The sequence below is a fragment of the Entelurus aequoreus genome, linkage group LG07 (assembly GCF_033978785.1).
Source record: "Entelurus aequoreus isolate RoL-2023_Sb linkage group LG07, RoL_Eaeq_v1.1, whole genome shotgun sequence".
Classification (NCBI taxonomy): Eukaryota; Metazoa; Chordata; class Actinopteri; order Syngnathiformes; family Syngnathidae; genus Entelurus; species Entelurus aequoreus.
The window spans coordinates 78,884,050-78,902,175 of NC_084737.1; the positions used below are offsets into that span (position 1 = coordinate 78,884,050).

An 18,126-nucleotide genomic window follows, 5' to 3' on the forward strand; every position below is an offset into this window, starting at 1 on the left:
AGTCCAGCTTCATTCTCACTCATCTCATATGTTGATGGTGTTCTCACAGTCTTTTAGGGAATATCAAGTAATTCCATGTCATTTGACTAGAGTGATAATGAATGCTGGTGTAGCATGAACAGGAGAGCGTACAGGAGCCATACTGTCTGTCCATTCTCCGTGGCCGGCCTGCAACCTCTTCACACTATCTATGTCCTCCAACACTCGCACTAGTTCGCCAACTCCAAACGTGTTCACCTGGGACAAAAAAAGGGAACGACCAAATTAGCTGTATACGGTACATTTTTGAAGAAAACTCTTTGGATCAACACCAAAAAAAAAAACCTCTCAAGGGATGAAATGGAAATTCTGTACCTTGGTGAGGGCCCCGGGATGAAAAGTCCAGCGGATGTTGTTGCTGTACTGGACTCTGACGTCCCCCCGGTCAGTGATTCTATGAACTGTCCCGACGCGGCAAATGTACTGCAAACACAAAGAGGCTGTTATGCCGTAGGTCTCGCTCTGCATGGCATTGACCTTAATGCTCCCAATGGTAGCTGGAACCTCAGGGGTGTACGCATTGTTTTCTTTCCCTATGTCAAACACCAAAGTCCATCTAAGTCACCAGCATGCTTGTATGCCAAGTCAAAGAGGACCGCATATATAATATGTTGAGATTTCCTTTTCCGATTATGCAAAAGTTACTTTTTATTGATGTTCTTTCTAACAGTAACATATGTCTCTAGTGTCCCTTTATCAGCACCAAACCTGAGATAAATCTGTCATCTCCCTCACTTTTGAGAGAAGAGGCCTTCAAATAGTTGTTTTAAAAGTTGTACGTTTTAGTGAATTCTGAGGCACTATGAAAATGCATCAGAAAAACACATTGCCACACATCTAGACATATTCAGCACAGGTGTCAAACTCAAGGCCACATCATTTTTTTTGGGCCCTCCACAGCCTGGGAATAATGTGTGACAATAAAGCACCTAATCTTGATTGACAAATGTATTTGATTTTTCAATTTGGACAGGGAATCATGTTTTGCCTGCAATTGCATATATTTTAACTTTATTAATATCTGATCCTGCAACAATATATTCCAAACATTTTTTTTTGTTATCAAAAATAAATACCTAAATATCTGTTTGTCACCTTGACTTTCAATGCAAGTTACCATTAAGTTTGTTGAAATAATCAAATGTATAGGCAATTGTGTGATTATATTCACGCCATGAAAACAAGTTTGACATCCCTGCCTTAAAGCCTGGAGCTCTGCCAAATATCTGTCAATCAGCTGTAGACGTTGGTGCGGTAATTTTGATCATTTTGTATTTCTTGAGCAAATAGGCTAACCTGTCATGATGTTGCAAATAAAATGTTATGTAATGTTAGAAGTGTAGCTCACATAACTACACTGTAAAAAAAATTCCTATTTTTATGGTTAATTTACTCTAAATTTCTACTGTAATTTTTCTATTTTTTTTAAATACTTTATAAAACTGTAGAATTGAAGGCATTATCTGTAAATAAACAATCCGCCTGTTATTTTAAGTAATATGCCAGTAATGACAAACTATGTATATTTCTATTTTTTTTTACAGAAAAATACCAAATTAATTATACATAGCATTTTCGGTTTTCTTAAATTACTTTCAAATTCATGTAAAATTACAGTAATTATCTTTCATTAAATATGTAGCTTATTATATAAAAGTCTATGTCCATACTAACAATCTAAGGTATTTTTCTGCAGAACTGTTTGCATCGTCACTTTATTAAAGGTGGTTGATCTTAACAATTCAGAAAAAATCTGTAAAATAATGGTATTTTTCTGTGGAACTGCCAGCATTGTCACTTCATTAAAGGTGTTTGATCGTAATAATTTGGAAAAACTCTGTATAATAAAGGTATTTTTCTGCAGAACTGTTTGCATCGTCACTTTATTAAAGGTGGTTGATCTTAATAATTTAGTAAAAATCTGTAAAATTACGATATTTTTCCGCAAAACGTTTCATGAAAATTTCTGTGAATATAATGTTTTTGATCATTATTTGGTTTACAATGTTTTACTTTAATTTTATGGTTTTCGTTTGGCAGCCATAGCTGCCAGTACATGACGTTTTTTTACAGAATTTTTTTTTACAGTGTATGCCAGTGTTGCTAACATGTATGTCCTCCTGTCCCACTACTTAATGTTATGTTATTGTACATGATATATGGCATCTATTGTTGATCAAGTGCGGAGTTACAGTGATTTGTAAAAAGTGCATAAAAGCGCTTCTTAGTGTCACACACTCTGTTGAAGAGCAGAACAAAGGGGACGGCCAAATAAAGCAGCATTACCGGTAAAGGAAATTAGCATTAAAGCTACCGTCACACAAAAGGGCATGTTCCCAGTAGGACTTACTAAAATGACTTTTTAGACTGTCTGGATTTCAGCATTAAGGCTACTTTTTGGCCAACACATTTTCAAAACACTATCGTTGGACTTTTGAGACTTATTAAAAAAAAAAAAAAAATAGTCGGACAAGAGACCTTTCAATTATTAGTCAAAAAGGACATTCACAGCAATTATCCATACAAACAGAACAAGTAAAGAGCGAACAGAAACAGAAGCTACATGCTAAACGAGTTTGCATTCAAATACAAAGGCACTATATGTTTGTCCAAACAGATCGCCATCTTACTGATTGTGCAGGAGAAATATGAGCATGTTATTGTGTAAAAGCCAGTCCATCAGCAGCTCTGAATGTACTAAAGTAGCGTATAAGCATGGCTATTATATTCATGGTTGATACCCGCAAAATGTTTTGTAATATATAGTGGTACCTCAACTTAAGAGTGCCCCAACTTAAAATTGTTTTGAGATAAGAGCTATCTTTCAGCTAATTGTTATGTTTTAAGGTACAAGGAAAATATTGAAGTTACAATCATCCCTGCCTTTAGTTGACGTAGAGAATGCCAGTGTACCCCGTGAGATCCACCCAAAACATCAAGTCTTACTCGCTAGCATTAAAGGAGCCATATGTAGAAATGTCATGTCAAGTCATCATTAAATGACCCTGATATGTCAAAAGGCATTAATAAATCTTGTTGTTTTTGAATACCTCTATAACTGATAACAGTAGTTCAGCTGGGATATGCTCATTTTAAAATTAGATTTACAGCCCCGAAATCTTGTTATTGTTTTCATTTCGATGCCCCGCCCTCCACCGTTTCACCAATTAAAAAAGTCAGTGAGTGTGTCACATCCAGGTTGCCGGTTACGGGCCGCACACTTCGTCGAGCTCCTGCCACTGGTAAAGTTACTAAACATGTCAGACCTTAGTAAATCTGAAAGGCGTCGTTACGATTCTCAACTTATTCATGACAAAACCAGGAACAAAACAAGGATTTGTATCGGGGGTGCCTTTGAAAAATGGAGACGATTGAAGGCGAAGAAGATTTTTTCATCTGACGCCAAACCTGCTAATTTCCTCCTAAGTCAGGCATGTACGTTTTCTTATTACTTGTAATAAATGGAAATGGACATTTCGTATGTAAACTATATTGTCCAATACAGTCTATGATCTTGTCTAACAAAGCTAGTATGTTCGTGCAACGAAGGCTTAAGTGTGATGGTGCTTAGTTCCTAGTGTAATGCTTATTAGCATTTTAGCCCGGTCAATGACACATCGACATACAGCCTAACAGGGGAAATGTATGCCCTTTACCTGTATGTCGATGTGTAATCCTACTGACAGGGCAAAATATATTTTTGACAAATAAAACCTATGTGGATATGGGTAGGCGTGGGTTGTGCTCATAGAATTAGTTTCGATGGCGGTCCGTGCGGTCAAACTAGACATTTTAGCAGGGTAATGCCAACAATCTGTCCCGACTCCCGACTAAAATATTGCTGCGTAACTTTACACATACATTTGGCTAATCGACATCAGTAAAATGTGGCATAATTACTTAGTAAACCATCTTGCAAGAAGCATAAACAAGAGAAACCTACAGCATAGGACTCGTTGATTGCCATTTGAAGTACCTTGGAGTAGGATTCGGATTTGGCTGTGTATCTGGCAACCTCAGTCATGGAGAGTGGTAGGGGACTACAGAATTTTGACCGTGATTGCAGTACCATTTCTGGCCACATTATTACATATGGCTCCTTTAACTTGTAGCTTGATGTCGACAAAACTTTGTTGAAAGGGATGAAAGTGGTTACAAAGGCCAGATCTGAGAAGAAGAACTGGATACTAGTCAATGAATTAAAAATATAAATAATTATAAAGTGACTGAGTGTGTCACCAACTGGGCAAAGCAGTTGGAGCGTATCACTGCTCAGTGTTTCCCATAAACTACCAAGATACCTGTGGCGGTGGGGGCGTGTCTATGGGCGTGGTCACCATGACATCATCGCATAATTTACTACAATGATATGATTTTCTCTAAAAAGGCTCAGAAAATGTATACTTACTAATTAATAATAACAGTTTTGTTTTAAACGTCCATCCATCCATCCATCCATCCATCCATCCATTTTACAATATAATTACAACACTTTATGTACATACTTATATACAGATTTGAACAATAAGTTATTCACTGAAATATATTTATTAATTGTGGTTCTTACAAAAAATATATCTTATAAAATATAAACGCTAAAATGTCTCTTAAAGCTCTGCCCCTTTAATTAGTGCATACTAAATAATTTAACTTTAGCCTACTACTACAACCATATTATTTACCAGCAACATAAAGTGAAACAGAGGCAGAGGTGTCCTGCCACAGTCAGTAACAAATAAACAGAAAACAGTAGTGGTCAAATACAAATAAGGCAACAAGAGAAGTATCCCACACTTGTCTTTTGTAAAGTAAATCTGAACAGCCTATATGGGCATCTACATCAACTATATGATTTGCCTGAGAAGATGGACAGGACAAAAAAAAAAAAAAAAGTTTTTATTTTTTTTAAATTTTATTTGTGGCGGACGTAATTCTTTTGTGGCGGGCCGCCACAAATAAATGAATGTGTGGGAAACACTGACTGCTGGTCTGCACCATACTGAAGCAGAATGAGTCGATAATGCCAGCAAGGATGTTAAAATAATATCTTAACAGTGAACAGGGACGGCGTGGCGCAGTTGGTAGAGTGGCTGTGCCAGCAATCGGAGTGTTGCTGGTTACTGGGGTTCAATTCCCACCTTCTACCTTCCTAGTCACGTCCGTTGTGTCCTTGGGCAAGACACTTCACCCTTTGCCTCTGATGGCTGCTGGTTAGCGCCTTGCATGGCAGCTCCCGCCATCAGTGTGTGAATGTGTGTGTGAATGGGTAAATGTGGAAATACTGTCAAAGCGCTTTGAGTACCTTGAAGGTAGAAAAGCGCTATACAAGTATAACCCATTTATCATTATTTATAACATTTATCCAAGAAAATATGGAGAAGCTGCTGATGGTGTGTTTGACGGAGAAGCAGCTGATGGTGTGTTTGACGTAGAAGCCACTGAAAGGAGATATCGCAGATGTCCACTCTCCAAGGTTAGTGCTGTACTATTATTACATTACTTCATACAACTACTGTAGTTGTTAGTACTACAACTACAACACTTGTTTTCATATATTTATTTTCTAAAAGTTGTTGTTATTTAAAGGCATGTTACATGTTCAAAATGTACTGTTTTGGGGGGGACAAGCACCGATTAAATTGATTTCAATTCAATTCAATGGGGGACGTTGTTTTGAGATAAGTTGAGGTAATAATATAAAGTCGATTCATCGTGCCCATCCTTCTCCTGTCCTATGTGTTGTTTATAGCTACGTCTGATAGATCACAGTGGGCGATGTTGAAATACCTCTGCCATTTTGGGATTCCATCCCCCGTGGCCGTCCTGCATCTGTCGCAGAATGTCCACCTCCAAGAGACATTTGACTTTATCCCCCTGCTGGAAGGAGTGGCCATCAGCACTCTCCTGGCGCTGCAGCTCTGCATGCTCTCCTGAATGGACAGGCGGCCAAAACACCAGTCTGTTTATATAGCAGTTATATAGAAGATTCAAATATTAACACAGGAATGGTCTTACCGAGCTTTGGTAAGTGGTCTTTGTAGTAGAAGCCTCCTTGGCCGTCCGACACGTACTTGAGGTCAACTTTGCCCTTATGCCCCATTCGGTAGACATTGGTGGTGCCATTAGTCCAGGTCACACTAGCCACGCTGCGACCGGATTCTGTATCCCAGCCACGAATATCCACTACCTTCCCAACCTTACCCTCCCCGCCTACACACACACACACACATATGCAAGAGATAATCAGAGTGTTGGTAAACAAATTAAGGGGATCAGCCGTCTTCCTAGGAGAGAAGTCATGCAGTTACATGAGGCATTTGGATAGGAAGGGGAAAAGTCAGTAATAGATCACAGTGGAAGTAAACATGCTGGTGAAAATAGAAGGCAGGGTGAGTATAAGCTGTGAGGTAATGACATGCCAGACACAAGTGTGTGAGGAAAGAAGTGACAAACAGACAGCGACCACAGAATGGTACCACATCCACATGTTAGGTTCTAGAAAAAGAACCCTCATCAGGCTGCCCCTGTGCCCAAACACACCACTTTAAATCAGTGACCTAAACAGCTACATGGTGGGCTGAAGATTATTGCACATCCTTAATGCACATACAGCATTTTAACCAGATTAGTGACTGAACAGAACCCCAGGGTGTTGTTCTTTGAGACACCAAAAGGAAATGTTCACCCAGAAATGGGAGGAGGGCTGCTGTTCCCAGAGAGTGCAGCAACAGGAAACATAACTTCATCCATTCCGTATTTCCCAGAGGGAGGCATTGAATGGCTTTTATTTATGTATAACAACAGAAGGTCTGAAAGGGCACTTTTTGGGGGTTTGACCCAAAATAAATATGGTGGTGTACATCCATGGAAAGAAAGACATCTGTCCAACAGACACAGAAGATTCACTGACAAATTAGACACACGCAAACATAATAACACTAGATTTCATGAGTTAAAGAGATGGGAGCTTTGGTTACAATGGATAAAAAAAGGCTTTGAAGAGGCAGTGATCCCCCAGGCAAGACAATGGAGGGGAAGGCAGCAGAGTCAACAATCCCCAAGGTTAAGGTGGTGTAAAAACAGCCACCTATCACACACACACACCACTCACCGTCTTGGTTTCCCCAGTCCCAGTCAGGTCCACGAACCACCTTAACCCCCTGGAAGATTCCTTTGAGGATGATGCGCGGAAGGTTCTGCCTCGGTGCCAAGCTTACTCTGTGATGGAAGCACGGAGAGACAGCTAAGCAAACTATTTTTAATAACAATAATTATAATGATGTACTATCAAGTCACAAGTGCAGCAACACAACACAATGCGAGTGTAACGTAACTCTGTAATAACATTTTACTACAGTAATATACTGTACACAGAGCAGAACATGATCTACCAAACGTTTATACAAAGGATGTTTCGATCTATGCAACCGATTCCTAACATTCATGAGTGAGATCAGCCGATACCAATACATGTTTTAACTGTACATTTTTCAATGTACACTACCGTTCAAAAGTTTGGGGTCACCCAAACAATTTTGTGGAATAGCCTTCATTTCTAAGAACAAGAATAGACTGTCGAGTTTCAGATGAAAGTTCTCTTTTTCTGGCCATTTTGAGGGTTTAATTGACCCCACAAATGTGATGCTCCAGAAACTCAATCTGCTCAAAGGAAGGTCAGTTTTGTAGCTTCTGTAACGAGCTAAACTGTTTTCAGATGTGTGAACATGATTGCACAAGGGTTTTCTAATCATCAATTAGCCTTCTGAGCCAATGAGCAAACACATTGTACCATTAGAACACTGGAGTGATAGTTGCTGGAAATGGGCCTCTATACACCTATGTAGATATTGCACCAAAAACCAGACATTTTCAGCTAGAATAGTCATTTACCACATTAGCAATGTATAGAGTGTATTTCTTTCAAGTTAAGACCAGTTTAAAGTTATCTTAATTGAAAAGTACAGTGCTTTTCCTTCAAAAATAAGGACATTTCAATGTGACCCCAAACTTTTGAACGGTAGTGTATTTATTGTAAATGTTATTGACAGTTTGACAATATTAAGACAATATTCAAACTAGTTCCTTATTTTCGTTTATTGCATACATTTGTTTGAGCAAAACAAAGCCAACAGTAAACAATAACTAAACAAAACCAAAAGCTACTACCGTATGTACTACTCATTGAAGTAGTTGTTGCCCTCAAAGTCCTCGAGGAAATTACTCACTTTTGTTAAATTAACAAAAAAAATAAATACATGATTGTGAGAAAATAAAAATGTCGATCGTATACTGATATTACCCTTGGTGTTGACACCATCAATTTAGGGATCGATCCGCCCTCTTATGTGACGTGTACTGATTGCAACAATGCTAATACACCAACAGTTGTTGTAATATCATCCTCTCTCTAGATTCATATCAATCTACGTGTTCCTGTTAATAACTGCTTACTTTCTGCTGCAATGCAGTTTCATCGACACCAACTTATTCTGTTGATTGGAGCTTAGCTATTAGCATGTCTGCTCCTGCTTGCTCTCAGTGTGTAACATGTGTAGCCTCGTCCTAATACATGATATTGATACTTGATAATGCTACATCAAATATTAAGAAATGCAGTTTATTTGCCATAATAGAGGTGATTGTTATTCATTTATGGGAGCGGCTTTACATTTAGCTGCCAGCTTCTCAGCTGCAGGACTAAAAATAAATATAATATTAGCCAGAGGGGATCAGTGTTTGTGATCGGCACTGAAAGGCATTATTAATCTGTAATGGCGATCACATACTGTTTCAAGAAAATCAGCCGATACTGATCAGTGGCCGATCGATTGGCACATCTCTAGTTTATACACAGTGCAAATCCAGTAAAAAACAGATCATATAAGTTGCTTGTATTACTAGCACACTGTACAGTGTTTTAATGTCATCCTTAGCTAACGGCATATAGACATGAATTAGATTTGACAAAATATTTACTGTCAAACTGTCAACAGGTCCCTTATAATTTATAAAGTAAATATGCATTGTGGTTCTATTCTCTGAATCAGTACTCAAGCTGTACTCAGCAAAATAGTGTTGGGTAGAAAAAAAGGATATCTTTTTCTATGAGGTTGTCGGGGCTTGAGCCAGAAAGCATGTTGCTACACGCAAAGATATCCACACCCTCTACTGCATATACACACGCAGAGCCTTGAAAGCAAACATACCTTATGGTAAAGATTTGATCAGCTCTTGGAGCAAAGGAACTGCCTATTCCCATAATTTCTTGACACGCTCAAACGCTGACTTTCATTTCATCCAGATGACATCTTTGGATTGAGTCATTTGAAGTCTAGTGGGGTCCAAAGTAGAGTCCAGTGAATGCTGAGCTGAGCTTTGCTGCTATATCATCAGAATGTGTTGCATTGAAGCTAAAGCATGCTAATGTCATTTCTTGTCAAGCTACACAATTGGAATCCACAGCCGAAGACGGCAGTCCACTTGTTTGTGAGAGTACGACTGAGCTTAAAAAGAGACATGTACCGAGAATAGTGTGTGCACCTGAAAACAGATGCTGGGAGGCTAATCCTTGAAAGCAGAGATTTAAGAATGCAGGCCAGCTTGGGGCAATGCTTTGACGACATCTTACGCACTTAAGTTGACGGAAGTTCAGGGCAGGTGTCACACCGTCAAATGTCTTTGTTTATTCCGGTTGGGACTCTGTAATGACCCGTGTCAGTCATTACAATACCACGCTTGACATGGCTTCACAAATTATTCCATTGGCAAAAGCAGGTACTACAGCAGACCTGGACAAATTAAGGCCCGGGGGACACATGCGGCCCGTTGATCTCAGATTGTAGGTGGGGGTTTTTTCACTATGTTTGTTGCATTTTGGCTGCGTTTCGGTTGATTGTAAAATATGTTGTCAATATTCAGTGTTTTATCATTCATTTTGTGGCGGCCCGCCACGAAAGAATTACGTCCGCCACAAATAAATTTAAAAATAAATAAATAAAAATGTTTTGTCCTTTCCAGCTTCTCAGGCAAATCATATAGTTGATGTAGATGCCCATATAGGCTGTTCAGATTTACTTTACAAAAGAGAAGTGTAGGATACTTCTCTTGTTGCCTTATTTGTATTTGACCACTACTGTTTTCTGTTTATTTGTTACTGACTGTGGCAGGACACCTCTGCCTCTGTTTCACTTTATGTTGCTGGTAAATAATATGGTTGTAGTAGTAGGCTAAAGTTAAATTATTTAGTATGCACTAATTAAAGGGGCAGAGCTTTAAGAGACATTTTAGCTTTTATATTTTATAAGATATATTTTTTGTAAGAACCACAATTAATAAATATATTTCAGTGAATAACTTATTGTTCAAATCTGCATATAAATATGTACATAAAGTGTTGTAATTATATTGTAAAATGGATGAATGGACGGATGGATGGACGTTTAAAACAAAACTGTTATTATTAATTAGTAAGTATACATTTTTTTAGCCTTTTTAGAGAAAATCATATCATTGTAGTAAATTATGCAAATTACTTGATGATGTCATGGTGACCACGCCCATAGCAACGCCCATAGCCACGCCCCCACCGCCACAGGTATCTTGGCAGTTTATGGGAAACACTGTTCATAGTTAATATTGTAAATCCCACATTCTTTATTTTCATGTACATTCTGGGTGTCTCATTCAGTAAAAACATTTCAAATTCCATTCTGTTTGTTAAGGCGGTCTGTCATAACGTTTTTAGCTTTCGATCATTATTGGGAGGTATTGTATTAGTGTTCCTAAAAATAGATATACCGGCCCCCAGACACACCTTTTTTATCTAAATCTGCCCCCCGAGTAAAATAATTTGCCCAGGCCTGTACTACAGGGTACATTTTGTGGTAAGCATGTCCTCACTTTATTCCCAAAAGTGACACATCTAGCAACTTTTTGGGATGTTTTGAAGATATGAAAGCACTTGTTACTCTGCATTGAATGCCCTCAATTAGCAGTGGGTGCTGCCTCCAAACTCTCCTCACAGGCAGTCAGGTTGACAAAAGCCTCACGCAGCAGTCCCTGCTGCAGTCAGACCAGAGAGGTGACCCACACCCCTCCACGTCCAGACTGGAAATGAAAAGTGCAACGCTCTTGCTGTTTCCGTCTTGGTTTACAGAGCGAGATGTAAATATTTCTTCACTGTCATGTCACGTTAAAATAAATCCCTGCAAGGCCCTAATCTCATCACTTATGTTAATTAGCCAGTCAGTCCGTGCATGACTGTCACAACCCTTCAGTCTTTTGATCAATATTGATACTGTAACAATGCAATCAATTATGCAAATGAAGTGAAGACGCATCGAGCGATTTTTAGGACAGCCAATAGCTTCTTTCCTTACTGAGGAGTTGGCAACACTGCAGGTCATATTAGCCACGTTAACTGGCGGTCTAGAAGATGTGTCTTTGCCACAACATTGTATTGCAGATTTTGACAAAAACGACTCCACAATCTCCACTTTGCTTAATCCAGAGGTGTCCAAAGTGCGGCCCGGGGGCCATTTGCGGCCCGCAGCTAATTGTTTACCGGCCCCCCACACATTCTGCAAAAATTGCAAAATTTATAGTATTGCAAAAATTAAAAAAAAACATTTTTAAAAAAGTGGAATGAGGTGAAATCTAACAAGAAACAGTTGCAATGTTGACACAAAGCTGCCATGCAGGCTGTTTTTTTTTCCCTTTTGTCTTTGTTTATATATATATTTTTTTGCCATTGCTCAAAAAAAAAAGGCCAAAAAATCTCTGTTACAATGAATTATTACTTAAAAAATGTCACTTTAAAATGTTTTATGTGGAAAAAATATTGCATATATTGTGTGGTTGCCATAAAAAAACATCAAAGTTTTATTTGACAAAAGAGCATAATACAAACAAAATAATAGTTCAAACGTAAAATCGACAGATATTTCTGAAGTTGATCTCGTAATTTAAGTGTTAAAAGTTAAAAAAAAGTAATAAAAATGTATCACTTTTTGGATCCATAATATATTTAGTAGGATTTTATTTAACATTTCACTGTGATTACTCAAAAATATTAAATAATTAAAATCAATGGTGTCCTGCATTATTGATCTTTTAGGACTCTAATTACTAAATACTGCATATTTCAGTTTTACTATAAAAAACAAAGTTGTCTTTGACAGAAAAGGCATAAAACCTTTTTTTTTTTTTTTTTACTTTATATCAACCTGAAGTTGATATAGAGATTTACTGTGAGCGTTAAATAAAAAATAATAATAATTTGACTTATTTTTTACATTTTAATGACTGAGACCCTTTAAGGTCCCCGGAAGCCCTAAAGGTTATAAAAAAAAAAAATCCATATATTTTGTTAAGGTTTGAAAATGAAAAATATCAAAATGGCCCCCGCATGCTTAAATTTTTCCGTGTTCGGCCCTCAGTGGAAAAAGTTTGGACACCCCTGGCTTAATCCATCCAGTTTTTTGCTGCACTCAGTCTCCGCTCATAAAATATATCTTCTTTCTATGACCAAGCACATGCCAAAAAGTAAGTAACTACATTTTCATTCTCCCTCACTGCTGTTGTTTTCATAGTGTATCTTATTCCGACTAATGCCTTAAAGGCATCGTGATTTTTTATGGCTTCCGGTAGCACTACTTTGAAGAAGCCGAACCGGAACTGTACAGTGGAAAAGAATGTGGCTACATGTCTATTGAGCATTAATACAGTATACGATATTGCTTTTTAAAGAATCTACTGTATATCATAGGGCTGGAAATCTACCTCCTGATACGATACATGGCTCATGATAATGATATCTCAATACGGCGATACTTTAATTATTGATAAATCGCTCGTAAATGTCCAATGTTCAAAACAAAAACACACAACTTACAAACTGCAAGGTCCTTATCCAGCTTTGTCCCATCCACACTATAAAAGACTAAGTGAATTCCACACTCTTGATTTAACTGATGCGTAATTACGACTCATATTAATTAGCGTTGTGGTGTATTTTGTCTTCTTCTGTGACTTTGGCCCAATTTTCAGCCACTTGCATAAGGAGAGCCCACTCCCTCAACTGATAAAACACAGGTGCCAAACTCAAACCCCAAAGGCCAGATGTGGCGCACCACATCCTTTAAAGTGGCCAGCCACAAACTTTAATGTGGACACATTATGTGGCCTGCCATAGGGTGGAAATAATAAAGCACTGTCTGTTTAAAAGTATTTGTTATTTCAATTTTGACAAAGAAATGCACTGCATTCTAATGCATATATGCTGCACTTTAATATCATCTAAACATGCAACATGTTTCAAGCATTTTTCTTTTTTTTTGGTTATCAAAAATAAATATGTATCTGCTTGTCACCTAGACTTATAATTTCAAAGCAAGTTATCCATCAATCTGAAAAATATAATAAACCAAAGTAGTCGCCTATTCAAATTTTTTAACAAGGCTATTATACGTTTATTTTCATACACATTCATTGTTACAAGTGGCCCTCTTAGGTCAGCCATAATGATGATGTGGCGCTCAATAAAAACGACTTACCAAGTACAAACCCCGTTTCCATATGAGTTGGGAAATTGTGTTAGATGTAAATATAAACGGAATACAATGATTTGCAAATCATTTTCAACCCATATTCAGTTGAATATGCTACAAAGACAACATATTTGATGTTCAAACTGATAAACATTGTATTTTTTTCAAATAATCATCAACTTTAGAATTTGATGCCAGCAACACGTGACAAAGAAGTTGGGAAAGGTGGCAATAAATACTGATAAAGTTGAGGAATGCTCATCAAACACTTATTTGGAACATCCCACAGGTGAGCAGGCAAATTGGGAACAGGTGGGTGCCATGATTGGGTATAAAAGTAGATTCCATGAAATGCTCAGTCATTCACAAACAAGGATGGGGCGAGGGTCACCACTTTGTCAACAAATGCCTGAGCAAATTGTTGAACAGTTTAAGAAAACCTTTCTCAACCAGCTATTGCAAGGAATTTAGGGATTTCACCATCTACGCTCCGTAATATCATCAAAGGGTTCAGAGAATCTGGAGAAATCACTGCACGTAAGCAGCTAAGCCCGTGACCTTCGATCCCTCGGGCTGTACTGCATCAACAAGCGACATCAGTGTGTAAAGGATATCACCACATGGTCTCAGGAACACTTCAGAAACCCACTGTCAGTAACTACAGTTGGTCGCTACATCTGTAAGTGCAAGTTAAAACTCTCCTATGCAAGGCAAAAACCGTTCATCAACAACACCCAGAAACGCCGTCGGCTTCGCTGGACCTGAGCTCATCTAAGATGGACTGATACAAAGTGGAAAAGTGTTCTGTGGTCTGACGAGTCCACATTTCAAATTGTTTTTGGAAACTGTGGACGTCGTGTCCTCCGGACCAAAGAGGAAAAGAACCATCCGGATTGTTATGGGCGCAAAGTTGAAAAGCCAGCATCTGTGATGGTATGGGGGTGTATTAGTGCCCAAGACATGGGTAACTTACACATCTGTGAAAGGCGCCATTAATGCTGAAAGGTACATACAAATTTTACAACAACATATGTTGCCATCCAAGCAACGTTACCATGGACGCCCCTGCTTATTTCAGCAAGACAATGCCAAGCCACGTGTTACATCAACGTGGCTTCATAGTAAAAGAGTGCGGGTACTAGACTGGCCTGCCTGTAGTCCAGACCTGTCTCCCATTGAAAATGTGTGGCGCATTATAAAGCCTAAAATAGCAGAAGGGAGACCCCCGGACTGTTGAACAACTTAAGCTGTACATCAAGCAAGAATGGGAAAGAATTCCACCTGAGAAGCTTCAAAAATGTGTCTCCTCAGTTCCCAAACCTTGACTGAGTGTTGTTAAAAGGAAAGGCCATGTAACACAGTGGTGAACATGCCCTTTCCCAACTACTTTGGCACGTGTTGCAGCCATGAAATTCTAAGTTAATTATTATTTGCAAAAAAAAAAATTAAGTTTATGAGTTTGAACATCAAATATGTTGTCTTTGTAGTGCATTCAACTGAATATGGGTTGGAAAGGATTTGCAAATCATTGTATTCCGTTTATATTTACATCTAACATAATTTCCCAACTCATATGGAAGCGGGGTTTGTAGAAAAAATAAAATAAGTTAATGGAAAGAAAAAGAGATATGCAGGGAGAGCGCTTCAATAATAATATCATAAGGTTAAACATCACAATATCATCTTATCTTACTGAATATCAGAAAAGCTTCACCACCACCACCACAAGTCTTGTAAACCGCTATTACAACACAAGCACTGCCATTGAGCTGATTTGACCGGCGTTTGTTTGTTTCACACCACACTTTATTTGACATAATCCAGCAGCATTCTAAGAAAGACAACAGCTCTTTCCAGGGATGGAGATTTCTAATCCTAAAGGAGCAAATGTCACCTTTACGACCAGATGGGATCAGAGCAGGAGAGCTACAACTACTAAGTGTTAGATTTACTCCAGCAATAGATTTGTGTGTTTTATTTGTCCTTTTAGCTTTTTTTAAATGGTGTCAGGGATACTAAAGAGGACAAGTGTGATATCAATAGAGTTGACCAGGGGAACTTACCACTGAAATCGTTAAACACTCACACATTTCACTGTTGAGTTTTAAGAATTACATTTATTTACAAAACATAATTTTGCACTTTTTTTTTGATAATTAAATAATGCTCAAATGTTATGGATGTGGTTTAAAATGTTGAAAATTAAAAAAGTAACTAATGGGTGCCACCGTTGTGGCGTGAACAATCTATCTATTCCGTGTTTGCGAGTGGAAAATGGCTTCCTATTTATAGATGGAAAATAAAGATCTTCTGGTGGGCAGGATTATTTAATGCCCATTTTAGCTAAAGCTCTTCAAATGAGACAGTAGTGGAAAGTATCAGCAAATTAGGCAACATAAACAAGTCACTGATTACTTAGGAAAAAACTAGTATTGTCTGAGCAGCAAACAGACGACCGGCGCTGGATGTGTTGTAATGAAGCAGTGGAGGCCAGGTGGACGTATGCAGCTTGGTAGGCAAGAGCAGGATTAAGCTGTGAGATGACCTGATAAGTTCCCAGAAACTGCGTGCGGGTTGTAGTGCTGTTGGAGAGCCGATTATCTGACTGCATAGAAGCTGCAAGTGATCTAATGCTAGTGCCATATACTGATGTACAAAACAAATAAAATCACAATATCAAATTAACACGGTCTGCAAAACACACCAAATGAATGGCCTTTAACTTCATGGTTTATCTCGAGGCACAGGTAACAGTTAGTTAACTTTTATGATTTCTTAGTGGAAAAAATGTACTTAATCACTGTAACCCTGATTTCTTTACGTTCTACAATTGAATGTTGCCTTTTTAAGTGGCATGCACTGATTGCACTATTTTATAGCTTCATTACGGTAAGGGAAAAATATAATCATATTTATTTTTTGTCACAAGAGAAGTGACTCCACTTGTTTTGGTGTTGTTGCTAATGGAAATTAAATCAAATATTCAGAATGTTTAAGCTGCTTGTTGTCTATCCATTAAATATTTGAAAAGTTGAAAAATCTATAAATTCCAAATATTTTTTGCTCTACGCAATGATTCTAATTGATTACGCGGGTCAAAATTATAGTAGAAAGTGTATTTGTACTCAAATTAGGGTTTATTAGGTAAAAAAAATATCAATTGACATTATCCTTATGCCTACAATAGATGTACACTACCGTTCAAAAGTTTGGGGTCACATTGAAATGTCCTTATTTTTGAAGGAAAAGCACTGTACTTTTCAATGAAGATAACTTTAAACTAGTCTTAACTTTAAAGAAATACACTCTATACATTGCTAATGTGGTAAATGACTATTCTAGCTGCAAATGTCTGGTTTTTGGTGAAATATCTACATAGGTGTATAGAGGCCCATTTCCAGCAACTATCACTCCAGTGTTCTAATGGTACAATGTGTTTGCTCATTGGCTCAGAAGGCTAATTGATGATTAGAAAACCCTTGTGCAATCATGTTCACACATCTGAAAACAGTTTAGCTCGTTACAGAAGCTACAAAACTGACCTTCCTTTGAGCAGATTGAGTTTCTGGAGCATCACATTTGTGGGGTCAATTAAACGCTCAAAATGGCCAGAAAAAGAGAACTTTCATCTGAAACTCGACAGTCTATTGTTGTTCTTAGAAATGAAGGTGACCCCAAACTTTTGAACGGTAGTGTATGTCCTGTTAGAGTGTATTTATTTTAGGCAAAAGTGTTAAAATGTTAAATTAATTTAGTCTCACAAAATCTTGTGTAAATATACGGTATATTCATAAATATCGGCAATCGTTAATCGGTTGTAAAGGTCTGAAAATGATCGGTTATCGGTTCAAATTCCCCTAATTGTGCATCGCTAACTTTACCGGCCTTCCATTGTGTACTACAATACTGCTGCCTCGGGCCTCGATTAAGTATATAATTTTCTGTGAACCACAAATTGATCTACTAGCAACATGCGTAAATATCTAATGCAAGCATCACACAGATAATATGCCTTTATATGAAACTGTTCTCCATGTCCACTGTACCCATAAGTAATGGAGAAACAACAAGCAGATCCACTCATACAAAGCACCAGGCTAAATAAGTCATAAAATGAAAATACCAGCGGGTCTCATGACTGCACCGCTCTGAATTACCGCAGGGGTAGGAACAAGACAATCTGATCTGGCGAAAAATGATCAAACATTGTACAGAGGTTCTCTCTTCCGTTAATCTGACAAGAAAAGAAATGACTTTCATGTGATGCCCTCGCAGAATTAAACACTCCAGTTCCGTTAATAAATGTGATGTCCGTTCAAGGATCATATAAGAGAAACCAAGTTCCTGAAAGTTTGATTTACTGATCGATCAGATTTGCAGATATATATATATATGTGAAGCAGAAGCATGAAACCCTCCTCCTTACTGGGTCAGTTTTCCAACATGATAACGTGTCTAAACACACCTACATGATGATAAGTGCCTTTTGGTGAAGTTGTGACGGAGTAGTCTAACATCCACCAGCGCCACAAGGATGTCA

At 38.0% G+C, this 18,126-nt stretch overlaps 1 protein-coding gene across 5 annotated transcripts in view; it reads right to left on the reverse strand.

Moving 5' to 3' along the window:
* Window positions 1–18,126, reverse strand: part of mib2 (MIB E3 ubiquitin protein ligase 2) — a 127,454-nt gene that overhangs the window by 40,981 nt on the left and 68,347 nt on the right. For 4 of the 5 annotated variants that reach the window (XM_062054555.1, XM_062054554.1, XM_062054553.1 and 1 more), the window contains exons 4-8: window positions 7,151–7,257; window positions 6,055–6,249; window positions 5,827–5,969; window positions 355–462; window positions 133–237 (exon numbers count right to left, since the gene is read on the reverse strand). In XM_062054555.1, the coding sequence (XP_061910539.1) occupies window positions 133–237; window positions 355–462; window positions 5,827–5,969; window positions 6,055–6,249; window positions 7,151–7,257 (658 nt within the window). Of the gene's footprint in view, window positions 1–132; window positions 238–354; window positions 463–5,826; window positions 5,970–6,054; window positions 6,250–7,150; window positions 7,258–9,245; window positions 9,583–18,126 lie in introns of those variants that run through there. The other variant, XM_062054556.1, reaches the window with a different exon arrangement.